Source organism: Excalfactoria chinensis, chromosome 2 (assembly GCF_039878825.1).
Source record: "Excalfactoria chinensis isolate bCotChi1 chromosome 2, bCotChi1.hap2, whole genome shotgun sequence".
Classification (NCBI taxonomy): domain Eukaryota; kingdom Metazoa; phylum Chordata; class Aves; order Galliformes; family Phasianidae; genus Excalfactoria; species Excalfactoria chinensis.
The window spans coordinates 89,844,045-89,860,218 of NC_092826.1; the positions used below are offsets into that span (position 1 = coordinate 89,844,045).

The 16,174-nt window shown below is 40.2% G+C and overlaps 1 protein-coding gene across 3 annotated transcripts in view; it reads right to left on the minus strand.

The window, feature by feature from the left end:
* Positions 1–16,174, minus strand: part of NFX1 (nuclear transcription factor, X-box binding 1) — a 68,967-nt gene that overhangs the window by 17,108 nt on the left and 35,685 nt on the right. Inside the window, exons 13-21 of one of the 3 annotated variants that reach the window (XM_072329349.1) lie at positions 13,856–13,964; positions 12,037–12,156; positions 10,080–10,159; positions 9,441–9,671; positions 9,074–9,147; positions 6,533–6,634; positions 5,788–5,829; positions 4,129–4,227; positions 3,807–4,045 (exon numbers count right to left, since the gene is read on the minus strand). In XM_072329349.1, coding sequence (XP_072185450.1) covers positions 3,913–4,045; positions 4,129–4,227; positions 5,788–5,829; positions 6,533–6,634; positions 9,074–9,147; positions 9,441–9,671; positions 10,080–10,159; positions 12,037–12,156; positions 13,856–13,964 — 990 coding nt within the window. In that variant the 3' untranslated portion in view covers positions 3,807–3,912. Of the gene's footprint in view, positions 1–3,806; positions 4,046–4,128; positions 4,228–5,787; positions 5,830–6,532; positions 6,635–9,073; positions 9,148–9,440; positions 9,672–10,079; positions 10,160–12,036; positions 12,157–13,855; positions 13,965–16,174 lie in introns of those variants that run through there. The other 2 variants (XM_072329348.1, XR_011902851.1) reach the window with 2 other exon arrangements.

Here is a 16,174-nt window from a genome sequence, read left to right on the forward strand (position 1 = left end):
TACAAAGGTGCAATTACTTTATTTTTTTAACGTTATTTTTACCAACAACAAAATTAAAGATCTCAATTAACTGAGGCAAATACAAGAGTTTAAGAGTGCACTTTGGTTTAACTCAACTGGCATTTTAAAGTGTTCATTTGTGCCACCACTGCTACGAAAATCTTAAATTATTTTCCCCTCAAGCCTTGGAATCCAACATAAAATTCTACAACACAACACTACTATCTGACAATACAACTCTAAATTTTCAGATCAGTAAAATGAAGGTTTTAAATCTGTCATTTCAGTGTTTTTCTACTACCTGTCATTAAGGCAATTCATGTGGATTACATAATTAGACATAAGTATTGGTTTGACAGAGTGAAACTTATTTTCCAGAACAGAAAAAAAGTGCACTGGTTGGTGAATTAATGAAAACAATAGAATAAGACTAACTGCAAGGAATGTTGATAATGACATATTAAGGACTTTTGTAATTAGTTTACCCTAATTAAGCACAGTAGATTGAATCTGTCAGAGTGAGCTTTACACTCTGTTTTTAAATGAGCAGGCAAACTAACTTCAAGTGTAAGGTTAAAATTTGTTAGCACGTCATCTTCACACAAAAAAGGGTACCTGAAGATTTTCTACCTCAAAGTTAGTAATAAATAAAATTACTTCTTCAAAGGCACCGCTTCATAGCAAGACGTTATTTTGTGAATTATGACTGAATTTCATCAACCAAAGCTACGGCTGCTGAAGTGAAGGTATGACCAAAGGTTCAAGCGGTCTCAAGCAAATATGCAAAATAACAATGCTGAGTAGCTTGTCTACCAAAATCACTACATCAATGCTAAAATGGACTCAGCCTATCATTGGAAAACCTTCGAAATTTTATAACAGGTCCCCATTCATCAAATGAGTAAGACACTGAATGAAGTTATCAAAAATCCTGAGAAAAGTATTACATAACTTAGAGAATTCCAAAAAACAGACTGTAGGATTTAATGTTTATTGTTAAAAACAAGGGTCACTGCAGACATCTAGGCTATGAAACAAAGTCAGCATGTGCAGCATGAGATTTTGGAAAGAATGCCAATTAAACTCAGTAGCTAAAGAAAAAAAAAAAAAAAAAAATGATCAATTCAGAACATACTTAAATCCAGAGTCCAGAAGTAAACACTGAATTAAATTACAGCCATGAACATTGAAATTTTGAGATTAAATGTCCACAGAAGAAAAAAATGGCAACAGAAATCCAAAGAGATAGTCTACAAGCAACTAAAGTGTAAGTCTTCTTCCACTACCTCCTTAAAAGGCAGAAGCTGGACCTCACTACCTTTTTGGCTTGTTACATACTGTCATTTGCTGATGGCACAAAACTAGGAAGAGTGACAGGCTAGAAGGCTGTGCTGCCATCCAGCAAGGCCTAGACAGGCTGGTGAGTTGGGCAGGGAGAAATGTAATAAAACATATCAAGGGCAAGTGTAGAGTCATGCATCTGGGCAAGAGTAACCTCATATACCAGTATAGGTTGGGGATTGAGCTGCTGGAGAGCAGTGTAGGGGAAAGGGATCTGGGGGTCCTGGTGGACAGCAGGATGGCCATGAGCCAGCATCATGCCCTTGTGGCCAAAAAGGCCAATGGCACACTGGGGTATATTAGAAGGGATGTGGTTAGTAGGTCGAGAGAGGTTCTCTTCCCCCTCTACTCTGCCCTGGTGTGACCACATCTGAAATATGGTTTCCAGTTCTGGGCCCCTCAGTTCAAGAAGGACAGGGAACTTCTTGAGAGAATCCAGCACAGAGCCACAAAGATGGTTAGGGGAGTGGAGCATCTTCCTTATGAGGAGAGACTGAGGCAGATGGGTCTCTAGTTTGGAGGAGACTGAGGGTTGACCTTATTCATGTTTATAAATGTGTCAGAAGGGTGGAGCCAGGACCTTCTCAGTGACATTCAATGATAGGAAAAGGGTTAATGGGTGCAAGCTGGAATCTAGGTTCCACAAGAATATAAGAAAAACTTCACAGTGAGGCTAACAGAACACTAGATCAGGTTGCTCAAAGAGGTTGTGGGTTCTCCTCCTCTGAAGACTTTCAAAACCCACCTGGATGCATTCCTGAGTGACCTGCTCCAGGTGTTTCTGCTCTGGCAGGGGCTGGACTAGGTGATCTTTTGAGGTCCCTTCTAGTCCCTGACATTCTGTGATACTACACAGTGGCAGAGTTGTGACTATCCACACATGAGATCAGAGATGAGGTGTTTTGTGTCTATTTCCCGAATCTTTCATACAGCACTTCACAGAAGAGTAACCCTGAGATACCTGATGATGCAAGTTGAGCCCCAAACTCCAGCCCTCTGACTACAGACAACCTACAGGAACAACATATCAATGCAGATGGTGGGAGAGACAGAACAATTGCTTCTTATATGGAATGACAGAGAAGATTCCAAGAGTTTGTAATTTAGGTCAAGAATTTTCAAGGGATTCAGCATTCCCTAAAATGAAAGTATTTTTCTTAAGGGATACCCTTGAGAAAATATCTGGACATTCCTGAGATCAGTATACAGACTGAATAGTATCAGGGAACAGCTAAGGCCATCCAAAAAAGATGTATCTTCTATGTGCAGATGTTAAGAACATTATTATTATTTCAGGCTGTCCACACCTCTGCCACTAAGGCTCACAAAGCATAGGCAAGATTTTTCCTTTAGTGCTTCAAATTTTCTTTTGATGTCAACAGATGAAGCCATGATGAAAATATAAAAAGGCTATATTCAATTCTGCATGGTTTTGTCTATCCAAGTTTGGCAGCAAGCTTCACAAAACTGTTTTAACCTAAGTAAAGGGGAGTGCTAGGTCAATATGCAAGGAAGTACATTCTGTGTACTCCAAGCTACACAAAAGTCTGAACTCACATTGAAGGGTGGAAAAAAGCATGAAGCAAGCAACATTGGTGCTAGCAAAGGCCAAGAATAACAAATCCATTAGAAGACTGTTGAAGAGAAGGAGGTTCAGATAAGAACTTATTGCTCTCTACAACTACCTGAAGAGAGGCTGTGATGAAGGGAGCATTAGACTCTTCTCCTAGGTAACTAGTGACAGGAATGGAGGGAATGGCCTTGAGTTGTGCCAGGAGATGTTCAGGTTGGATATTAGGAAAAATCATCTTCTCTGAAAGAATGGTCAGGCATTGGAGGAGGCTGTCCAAGAAGGTGATGGAGTCACTGCCCATGGAGGTGCTCATGTACTGAGGGAGGTTGTTTAGTGGGAAATATTGGTGGTGATAGGTAGACTGTTGGAATGGATGACCTTGGAGATTCCATGATTAGGCTGAGGAGAATGAAGCCTTTTGCAAGTCATTCCACTGGTCAGAACTTAAAGAATTCTGAGCTGCCAGAAAAAAAATCTGTAAATTGTATACTTTGTAGATATTGCCATTTGGAGGGAAAGTCAAATGTCTGACCAACTGATGAAAGACCATCAAGAGTGATCAAGAAAAAAAACATCGAAGCCTTAGCTCTACAATCTGAAGTTTGCTGCTGACGTAAATGCAGATCTGCTAATTCAGGGAGAAACTGATTTATATTGCAGACTGTAGCAAGATAAATGAAATTCAATATTTCAGTGTGCAAAATCATTTGAGACTACCAAATCCTTTTGCTTAGGGCCACAACTCAGTGAGAAGAATAGCCTGAGCACTTTATTTTGAGAATCAATTTACCAATATAAAGCAGCTAAGAAGGAAATGCAAGTAAAACTGTAGAATGAATCAACAGATTCAATCATACTTCATAAAGGAAATACAGAAGTACTGCAACTATTTTTTAAGGCATCTGGAACATAATACAGGACTCTGGTCAATTCTGAACACTGCAGTATGTGTAGAGAATAGCTAACAGGAAAACATTAGTAATTTGAAAAACACAAAACTAAAAATGTTTGTTTACCATAGCAAGGTGAAGTCTAGATGAGATGATTGTACTCAAAAGAAAAAAAGCACACATGAGGGAAATATATACAAGATACTTAACAGTAAGAAAGGGAAAATCTGTATCTTGGTTTCTGAAAGAGAACAGAATCATGATCAGTTTTCCATCTTGCTCTCTACAATGTTTATCTGTGACACCCATTATCAAAACACATACCTGGCATCCTCTTTTAGAAGGTCACTATACTTTGGTCCAGAAGAACGAGTATTAAAAGGGTCAGAATTACCATCTATTTCAAGAGCATCAGCAAGGCGCCTAATTTCAAGAGTAGAAGGAAAAAAAAAAAAAAAAAAAAGCAAAACCACCACACATTAGCAAACAAACAAAAAACAACCTGAAACATTTTTTCCCTGGAGAGTAGAGGTGAGTTACCAATTCAGATAAACAGCATATAAAAGATCAGATTTTATATGTTCGATACTAATGTTTAGGACTCTTCAATATACTATACTATTAAATTTCAGATAGCTCAATATAGATCCCTATTTGTGGCAAATGGAGTAAAACCCAACAGGCTGATCACAGGTGGTGCTACCCAGCAGTCAATATTAAGGACTGTCTTGTTTAGTACCTTTATTGATGACCTGGATGAGGGCACTGAGTGCATCCATAGCAAGTTTGCATATGACACCAAGCTGGGAGGAAATCTCAGTCTGCCTGTGTGTAGGCAGGCACTTCAGAGTGATTTGGATAGACTGGATTGATGGGCTGAGACTAATGGAATGAAGTTCAACAAGATCAAGTGCCAGGTCCTGTACTTTGGCCACAACAACACCAAGCAATATTACATGCTTTGAGCAGAGTGGCAAGAAGTCTGTGTGGAAGAAACAGACCTGGGGTTGTTGATTGACACCCAGTTAAACATGAGCCATTGGTATGCCCTGGTGGCCAAGAAGACTAATGACATTCTGACTTGTATGAGAAAAAGTGCAGTCAGAAGGTCCAGGGACGTCACTGTCCACTCCCGGCTCCCCACCACTAAGCTCTGGGGAGGCCACACTTTGAGTTCTGAGCACTGTGTTTGGTTTTGGGCCCCTCACTACAAGAAACACATCAGAGCCCTGGAGTGCATCCAGAGAAGGGCAACAAAGCTGGTGAGGGTTCTGGAACAAAAGCCTTATGAGGAGCGGCTGAGAGAACTGGGTTTGTTCAGTCTGGAGAAGAGGAGGCTCAGGAGAGACCCTATCACTCTCTGCAACTACCTGAAAGGACATTGCAGTGAGCTGGGGGTCAGCCTCTTCTCACATGTAACTAGCAATAGGACTACAGGGAATGGCCTCAAGTTATTATCCCTACAGAGGGATCTGGACAGGCTGGGTTGCTGGGCTGAAGCCGATGGGATGAGGTTCAACAAGACCAAGTGCTGGGTCCTGCACTTTGGCCATAGCAACTCCAGACAATGTTACAGGCTTGGAAGAATACGTACAAGAAACAGATCTGGAGTTATTCGTTGATGCTTGGCTGAACATAAGCCAGCAGCGTGCCCAGGTAGGGCAGTGACATCCTGGCTTGTATCACAAGTAGGTTTGCCATCAAAAGTGAAGTGATCATTCCTCTGTATTCACCCATGTTGAGGCTGCACCTTGAGTACTGTGTTCAGTTTTGGGCTCACTACAAGAAACACATCAAGGCCCTGGAGTGAGTCCGGAGAAAGGCACAGAAACTGGTGAAGGGTCTGGAGCACAGGCCTTATGAAGAGCAGCTGAGGGAGCTGAGGTTGTTTAGTTTGGAGAAGAGGAGGCTCACATTTCCACACTGCATTAACTTACTAAATCTGGAGTTTTTTGGAAAAAGGTAAGTAAAGTTGTTGCCCACCTGTTCCTCTGAAGAGCTAAACATTCTTCATCACACTGCAACCTGAATTAAGAAAAAATACAATTAGATTCACAGCTTCCCCTCACACTTTTCAACTAGTCTTTTTACTGTCATATTATCACAGCCTAAACATAAGAAGAACATACAAGAGCAACATACTGTATAATATCAGATAACAGGGCTAATAACAGATTAGATTTTAATACATATAACAGATTTTACACAGGAACGGTGAAGCTAATCCTGGAGTACTGCATCCAGTCCTGGGTTCCTCTGTACTAGAGATACTTCAGCATACCAAAGGGTGTCCAACAAAGGGCTGAAAAGGATTATGAATGGACTTCAGTACCTGTCCTATGCTGAGAAATGTTGAGAGAACTGAGATTGTTAAGTCTAGAGAAGGAGCTCGGCAAAGATCTTAACAACTTATCTAAATCCCTCAAGGGGAAGGTGCAAAGAGAACAGACTCAGGCTCTTTTCAGTAGTATTCAGAGCCAAGACAAGAGACAACAGCCCAGTTCAATATGCAATTATAACAAGAAGCTAAGCAATGATAGAGAGTTCATTCTACATCAAAGCAAAAACAAATAAAAAATAGTAAAACATTCTAACAGCAGTATTAAAATAGAGCCAGGTTATTAGAAGTCTTTTAACCAGGATTCTACTGATAATACCGTGCACTTTCCAAGTCACCTATTCTTCATGTACACACAAGGATTCCATGTTTCTACAAGCCTGTCCTTACCTGGCCTGCTTCATTTCCTTTTTTGTAATAAGTCTGCTGATTTCCACTGAATCTCCAAGCTGCAGATCCGTTAACTTAGTGGCTATAGATATAGCAGCTATTCTGAAAAAGAAGAGTATTCGTTTTCATTAGATCTTGGAAATAGTATATAAAGTTCAACATTTAAATATCCAGATAGAAGAAGAAAATAAGCATGCTTCCTTGTAAGACTACAGATCTGGAATCTAGTTCTAAATCACTTAGTTTTAGAAGATTTATCTACTAACATAGGTTTTAAAAGATTACTTTCATTTACTTGCTTCTTTATAAAATAATTCAGAGAAACAGTTTTAAGTCTAAACTAGACAATGTGAATACTCTTTCTTCTTACTTGCTTAATATTGTACCTGAAGATGTAGGTTTAACAGAATCACAAAAGTGATTCTTTTTTAACTGTATGCAACTACAACCTAAAAATTTATAATTACTTTAAAGCTTACAGAGAAAATATTGATGATGCAAGCCAAATGAAATGCCTACTGAAACTTATAAGTTTCAGTTATCAGTTAAGTTTTTTATAAAACTTCATCATTCCCATTAACAGCAAGCCTTTCTAGACTCATTTTCTTGCTAAAATTTCTATGAATAAAATATACAGTACATTTTAAAGTGAGTCATATGTCTTGAAATCTCACATCTAAAATTCTATCATCTGAACTGTCTTTCCTGATGATTCTCAGATAAAATAATATGATAATCACCAAACACTTCACACAACATACAGAAAACAACTATTCACACATCAAGAAGGATAATCACATTACATTAAAAATAGTAGCACTGAGATACACTACTTGCTTCATATTTATCAGGTTGTGATGAAGTAACAGGCCATTAGATGACAGGACAATAGCATCTATATCACATATACAGACAGAGCTCCAGAGACCCTTTTCCAGTTCCTTTGGGCACATTGTGTGTGATACTAAACAGCTTTGAACTTGGTGAAACGCTCTCAGTAACATTTCCGAGAAACCTGGACACTGTTAACTTGGTGAACTCCCCACAGCAGTACCACAGGAGTAGTTTAGTTTTATAACTTTTTTTCTCAAAAATGAAGATGGTGGAAAAATTCAAACCTAACTCCCATAAAACCGGAGTATTTAAATGTTTCTGCAATCTGAACAGTTAGAGTTATCCTATAAAATTAGCAAGCATTAAACCCTGTTTTTGCTAACATCACATGGTTAATTTGTTGGTAATATCAGTTAATGCAAAGTCAGAGAATTAAATGTGTGAACCAAGAGATATAAATGCTTTAAACTGACGAGTACTTCATTTCCTTCCTATTGACCTGGCTTATACACACAAAGACTCTCACTGACTTCACACACACCATTTTCCCTGTATGAGAATTTCTGGAGTGCTTGAGGCTCAAATAGTGGAAACGTAACAGGCTTCTAAGACGTATCTTGTATCACAGTTACCATCCAGCTTATCATTAACGACAAGCTCATGCCAATTCCATGTTGGGCCAATCTTTTGGCTTATATTAGTAGTGGAAAAAAAAAATAATCAGAAAAATCACACAATTCCTGTAAGCCTACTTACTACTGTTCTTTAATGATTCTGATGAGTGTGTTTTCACAGTACTTAGAACCTATTAAGTAGATGCTAAGCCACCTTCTGAAAACTTTAAGTCTGGGCCCTGATCAGTAAGAAAAGCAATACATTCTCAAGGTGGGATAGTTTCTCAAGTAACAGAGCTGAAAAAAATCATTAGGAAGCTTTCTTTGAAAGATAAGTAGTATCTATGTCTGCTTTCTCCTATAAACTGGTACATAAAGCACAATTTTTGTTGCATTTCAGCCCCCCAAATTATTTTTTTCTATTCCCTCTCAATCACAGCCACAGAGTAAGAAGCTATTGTCTATATTTTGGTACTTCTACTTCATAACTTCCAAAGTTCAACTCGACTCTTGTTTTCTTTGCCCTCTGACATAAGAAAAATAAATGTAGTTTAGAAACTGGATTAAGAGACCAATTTATTGGGAAAAAAAAAGAGTTAAGTAGGACTCAGCTTGCATACTGAAAACCAAGATTTAGATATTAAGAACCAAAGCTCTCATTACAGTCAGTGAAATCTAAAAAGTTATTCAACTATCTAAATTTAGCTGCCTATTTCAGCTTTATCACTCTTTAGGCTCCATCATCTGCAGTGACTAGATTCCATCAGACATTAATGGGAATTTTAACAGCAACTCACACATGGACTGTTAGATTCCATCACCTACATTCAGCTGTCTGAATTAGAATTCCACAGATAGGAAATTCAAGATGTGACATGCCAACACAGTTACAGACTGACACTGAAAAGAGAAATGTGATGCAGTACAGCTTGGCTGGTATGGAAGCCCAGAGGAACAGGAAAAAAAGAATCTGTAAGTGTAAGAATTAAAGAAGGGTGAAAAACTTTGTGAATGAGATATATTGCCAATACTGAAATCCAATCAAACTGTAAAGATCCAGCAACAGAAGTAAAATAATTACTGTAGTACAAACCTCTGATAAGTATTAGATGCTTCTGAGCAAATCATACTCTCCTTTCTTCTTCCACATTCACACTGAAGATCAACCTGTTGCATGACACGAGACAACAGTTGGTTTAAACTTTTCCTTCTTTTTTTGTTCAGGGACGGAAGTGAGAGAGGTGAATTGCACTTCTACTAGAATAGTGACTACTCTAATGATAAACAATTAAAAACAAAACAAACACACTTCACTCCATCACTCAATATTTTAAGCTTCTATTTGATAGCGTTACATCTGTGCTATTAAACGTCACTTTTTATCACTATTGTTTTTGACTGGTAGTTAAATTATACTACTTGCTAGTGAATTTGCAGTTAATGTTGAGTGAGCATCTCACCTTTGCAGAGCAGGATGTTGTTGGGCAGGATGAAGAAGGATGACAAGGAGCCATACAGGGATGATTACAATACAGTCTTGGAATAACACATGGCTGTTTACACTCCTCATCTATAAGACATTCCCCTTTATGACAGATTCTTTTACATCTGTGCATTCCACATTTTAGCATTTGATTGCAGCGAAGTCCACAGGAAATGTCAGTGAGATGACAGGGAATATTGCTTCGCAGCTGAAACAGGGGAGGAGAAAGATGACACAAAAGAAAATCAATAATTATAACAACGAAACTCAAAGCACTTCTATTGTTCACACCTTTATTTGGCATTATTCACACAAGTAACATAATACTAAAACACCTAGGACAAAGACTGTGTTCTTTATGTCATAATCCATTAATATCAGTTAGTAAGAATACCCATGGCATAAAAAATAACTTTTCCTATTTAATCATATTAAATACCAACTCCAGTAACGTATTCCATTTCAAAGAAGCCATGAAAATACAACTCAATAGTCTCAGAAACTGAAACATCACATGGTTATCCCTTAAGTTACATAAACATAGAAGTACATCCTGAACTTCAATAACTATTTTCAAGCTACATGTTATTAAGAATACAAAAACACTAAGACTTACTTCATGTTTGCCCATACACCATTTCTGAGTGAGATAGGTACAGGGTGGACACTTCTCCTCACTATGACATGAATGGTACACTGCAGCCACAGATTAAAAAACAGTTTTATTACCATACTTCAGTCAAATACCTTAAAAGAGACATTATGAATTAATATATTGAGTTGGTATTTCATTAGTACACAACTTATGAGAGGAAAGATTCTTCATGCAAGGATAATTTGTTTTTTAAAATAGTCTTTAAAAATTACAATGGCAGATTTGTAGGTGAATATTCTTCTGCCTTTTCAAAACTAAATAGCAGAGAATAGAAAACATTTGTAACTTCTGAGCAGGATTACACTATTAGACAGAATATAACAAAGCATATCTGTCTAACCTGTGCTACAGCACAGGTTTTCAGTCAATATAATTTCAAGGAATACAGAAACCAACCATTCACTACTGTTCTATTCCTTCAATAGAGCATGTTATCTCCAAGTAAATGAAACATTTAATGCAGGCATAACCAACATGTGGCTGGCAGGCTGCATGCAGCCCACTCACCACTATGAAGCTGGAAGCTCTTCACCACCAGTGGTTTCAGGCACACACTCATTGCTCAACAACAATCAAACTAACAGTGCACTGTCAACAATGTGTTGACTAAAATCAGGGCATGGGGAGACCTCCCTCCCAGAGGAAAAATATCCCTTGCTTCCCAGTTACACCCTACTCATGCCATTGCTTTTTGGCATTATGCACATTTGTGAACCATCTTGAGATCTCAGTGCAAATGGCAACCACTGCCATTGAGCAGGACTGTATTAGTTTCATAAAACAAGGTCACCTGCCCAACTGCTTTTCTGTTTTTGTCTCTTTTTTTAACGTTTTAAGAAAAATATTGAAAATTGAAATATTTTGTTACCTCTATATTAATGAGGCGCAGTGGTATAAGCTGCTGCTTGTGGCACCGGAGGGCCCGGGTTCGAATCCCCCCTGTGGCGCAGGGGTAGAAGTGCCGCTTCGCTACACAGGGGGCTCGAAACCTGGGAGTTGGACTTGATGATCTCTAAGGTCCCTTCCAACTCGCACGATACTATGATACTATGATATGATATGATACTATGATATTGTACATTTTTATGAGGGCTGCTCCAAAAGTAATGTCTCCTGTCTTATTATGTCAACCCACGACATCAAAGGTGGATGCTGGCAGTATTGCAGAAGAGGCTGAAGGTTCCCACCAATATTCTGTAACACTGTTGCCATGTGACTGATGGCAGCAGAGGGACAGTCCAACAAAATGAAGTCTGACATCCAAGTGCATATGAAACAAAGGCATGTCAGTGAATTCCTCCATGCAGAAAAAATGGCATCCACTGACATTCATCAACATTTGCTGAACGTTTATGGAAACCATGCAGTGGACGTGCACATAGTGAGGCAGTGGGTGGTTTGTTTCAGCAGCGGTGACAGTGGGTTGCCCCCACTAGCAGACTTTTATGAGCTTGCATGCAGGCTATTGTTCATTGCTGGTGAAAATGCATAGCTAATGGTAATGACTATGTTGAAAAAGTGTGACTGTTTTCTTTGTATAAGCTGCAGTTTCCATGGAAATAAATAAGAGGCATTACTTGTGGAGAAACTCATGGATATGCAGCCCCAAACAATTCCTCTTTACCCAGTGCAGCTCAGGCAAGCCAAAAGGTCAGACATTCACACTTTAATGTGTTGTGACTATTAATAATGTCTGAGCATTGCTATCTGGATCAGAAAGAATGTGTTGTTTTATGAGTTAAAAGTACCACTACAGTTATTCACAGCAAATTTTTAGTTAGCTTTTAAGTATAGACTTTTGAAAATATTAAATCACTGCAAACATAGCTAACAAACACGCAAATATATTTTCAAACAGACCCATGTATGCTTTACAACATTTGAATTTTTCTTTTTTAAGCTGAATAGCTTGACTTACCTGGATGATCACAGTCATGTGGCCTGGTGCATGTTTTTTTGCACTCTGGTGGCTGAGTGCCACATGGAACAGGGGGGTAAATCACTGATTCCCCACAGTAACAAGTCAATTCATCAAAACCTGAAAAACGAAATCATAAAAGAGATATAACTCTGTATTTGTACTTCTCTACTAAGAGAAATACTAAAAGAAAATGCAGATGTTATATTAAAAAAAAATATTAAGAACCACAGTAGTGAGCCTCCTACAAGATAACTGGACTACAATCATTTCATAACAAATATGCTTGCTTTTAGAGAGTTGTTCTTTGACAACATCTTACACTAGAGCAGAAGTAATGCTCTTGTAAAGTAGAAAACTGTTCTCGTTGTATCACTGACTTAAAAACAGGGAGATTTCTTGACTTCCCTTTCCAAAAGCACACCATCCAAATTTTGCCTCTCACATTTGTATGAAATCTTTTCTACAGCTTCTTGTTTTCTTTCTTTACATATCTGACTCTATTCTGATTTGGAAGAAACTTCTGAATTTTCATTCTTTTATCACTCTCTCGTCTGTGATCAGATTTCATCCTTTTGCCCAGATCTGCACATGGTGCTGGGAAAATTTCAGACAAATTATCAAAAGGGCAATGCTCTGTAGACTTTGTCCTAGAATCTCTTCTGTATACTTCATGCCATTTAGCACCATAAGTATCCATTTATGAACTGATTTTCCCAGGTCTTGGTACTAGGGCTGCTTCTACTTAATATCTTTATTAATAATCTTGATGAAGGGATTGAGTGCACCCTCACTAAGTTTGCAGGTGACACCAAACTGGGAGGGAGTGTTGATCTGCTGGAGGGTAGAAGGGCACTTCAGAGAGACCTGGATAGACTGGATTAACGGGCCAGGGTAAACAGTATGAGTTCCAATAGGGCCAAGTGTCGGGTCCCGCATTTTGGTCACAACAACCGTAGGCAACCCTACAGGCTTAGGGAGGAGTGTCTGGAAAGCTGCCTGATGGAAAGGGACCTTGGTGTGCTGATGGACATTTGGCTGAACATGAGCCAGCAGTGTGCCCAGGTGGCCAAGAAGGCCAATGGCATCCTGGCTTGTATAAGAATGGTGTGGTAAGCAGGACTAGGGAAGTCATCCTGCCCCTGTACTCAGCACTGGTGAAGCTTCACCTTGAGTACTGTTTTGGGCACCTCAGTACAGAAAGGACATTGAGATGCCAGAGCAGGTCCAAAGAAGGGCAACAAGGCTTGTGAAGGGCTTGCAGAATATGCCCTGTGAGGAGCAACTGAAGGAACTGGGGCTGTTTAGTCTGGAGAAGAGGAGCCTGAAACCTTATTGCTCTATTCAAATACCTGAAAGGTGATAACAGCAAAAGCAGGGCTGGTCTCTTCTCACTGGTAACAGGATGAGGGGAGAGCCAAGGTAAGTTTAGTTCAGATATCAGGAGAAACTTCTTTACAGAAAGGGTTGTTAAGCACTGGAATAGACTCCCCAGGAAGGTGGTTGAGTCACCATCCCTGAATGTGTTTAAAACTGTTTGGATGTGGTGCTCAGGGACATGATTTAGAAGTGGATTGTTAGAGTTAGGTAGTATGGTTAGATCATGGTTGGACTTTATGATATTTAAGGTCTTTTCCAACCTGAGCAATTTGATGATTCTATGATCTTCACAGAAACAGTTAGAGCAAACTATAGATCTTCAGGTTCTAATTAAATTCTATGTCCAACACTGACTAATTAAAGTTAATACATTCCTATCACATGTAAAAAATAAAAAAATAAAAATAAAATAAAATAAAAAAAGACTCATTGTACACACTTGTTTGCCAGCAGGTTTGACAACTGCCCCGGTGACAAGGTTCTTCACATCTATGAAGTCCACAGTTGAGTTTGCGACCACAAACCAAAGAACACTTATGTTCCGTGTCCTGTGGGAAGGCACAAAAGAAAAGCAAAATTAAACTACAAAATCAATAGGTTTCTTTCTTCTGTGAAGTCATAACCCAACAATTGCAAAATCGCAAGGAAGAAATAAAAAGTTATTTTAATGGCTAACTCTCTCCTTCAGGTGACAAAGGCACTGATCTGTCAAGGTGGATCAACTAATTTGGACTGACTTCCTGCCTACAAGGATCCTGAAACTGGTATCATAGAATGGCTTACAATGGAAGAGACCTCAAAGATCATCTAGCCCTAACCCCTTGCTACGAGCAGGGCTGTCTACTGCTAGATCAAGCATTAGAATCCAGGGCCCCATCCAGCCTGCCCTTGAATACCCCTGAGGACAGAGTATCCACAACCTCTCTGAGCACCTTGTTCCAGCATCTCAACACCCTCTCAGTGAAAAACTTCCTCAACATCTAACCTAAATCTCTCTTCCTTTAGTTTAAAGCCATTCCCCCTTTGTCCTATCATTATCTACCTGTGTGAAAAGTTTATTTCCTTCCTATTTGTAATATCCCTTTAAATCCTGGAAGGTTGAAATAAAATCTCCTTGTAGCCTTCTCTTCTCCAGATTGAACAAGCCAAGCTCCCTCAGCTTGTGTTCTTAGGAGAACTGCTCCAGCCCTCAGATCATCTTCATGGCCCACCTCTGGACCCTCTACACAAGCTCCATTTTTCCTGTGCTGGGAGCCCCAGATTCACTACCCCAGGAGGGACCTCATGAGGAATAGAGTATAGAATCATAGAATTACTCAGGTTGGAAAAGACCTTGAAGATCATCTAGTCCAACCACAGCCTAACCAGTAGCCTATCTCTTAAAAAACAACCACGAAACAATACCACAACAACAAACCTCTGCTAAATCATATCCCTGAGTACCACATCCAAATGGCTCTTAAACACATCCAGGGATGGCGATTCAACCACCCCCTTGGGGAGCCCATTCCAGTATCTAACCACCCTTTCTGTAAAGAAGTTCTTTCTAATATCCAACCTAAACTTGCCCTGGCGCAACTTGAGGCCATTCCCCCTCGTCTTGTCACATGTCACTAGTGAGAAGAGACCTGCCCCACTCTCACTGTAAGAACATTTCATGTACTGGAAGATGGCAATAAGGTCTCCCCTCAGCCTCCTCTTCCTCAGACTAAACAGCCCCAGCTTCCTTAGCCTCTCCTCGTAGGGCTGATTCTCCAAGCCCTTAACGAGCCTCGTTGCCCTTCTCTGGACCTGCTCCAGTACCTCCATGTCCTTCTTGTGCTGAGGTGCCCAAAACTGGACACAGTACTCAAGGTGAGGCCTCACCAATGCCAAATACAGGGGCAGGATGACTTCCTTAGTCCTGCTCACCACACCATTCTTAATACAAGCCAGGATGCCATTGGCCCTCTTGGCCACCTGGGCACACTGCCGGCTCATATTCAGCCGACTGTCCATCAGCACACCAAGGTCCCTTTCCGTCTGGGAGCTTTCCAGCCACACCTCCCCAAGCCTGTAGGGTTGCCTGGGGTTGTTGTGACCAAAATGCAGGACCCGACACTTGGCCCTGTTGAAACTCATTCCGTTAACCTTGGCCCATCGATCAAGTCTATCCAGGTCCCTCTGTAGTGCCCTTCTCCCCTCAGGCAGATCAACACTCCCTCCCAGCTTGGTGTCGTCTGCGAACTTACTGAGGGTGCACTCAATCCCCTCATCCAAATCATCAATGAAGATGTTAAACAGAAGCGGCCCAAGCACCGAGCCCTGGGGGACGCCGCTTGTGATCGGCCGCCAACTGGATTTCACTCCATTGACCACAACTCTCTGGGCCCGGCCATCCAACCAGTTCTTCACCCAGCGGAGCGTGCACCCATCCAAACCATGGGCAGCCAGCTTCTCTACCAGAAAATAGTAGAGTAGAGAATGACAACCAGTTCCCTTGCCAAGACGAGCTTCTTTTGATGCAGCCCAGGATACAGCTGGGCTTTTGGGCTGCAAGTGCACACTGCTGGCACATATTAAGTTGCTTATCTACCAGAACCCCTAAGTCTTCTCCACAGGGCTACTCTCAAAGATTTCTTCACAGTCTGTATGCATAACCTGGGACTGCCCTGACTCAAGAGCAACACCTTGCACTTGGTTTTGATTAACTTCATTAGATTTATCGTTCAAGTACGTCAAGGTCCCTCTAGATATCATCTCTTTCTTTTGTTGCAAT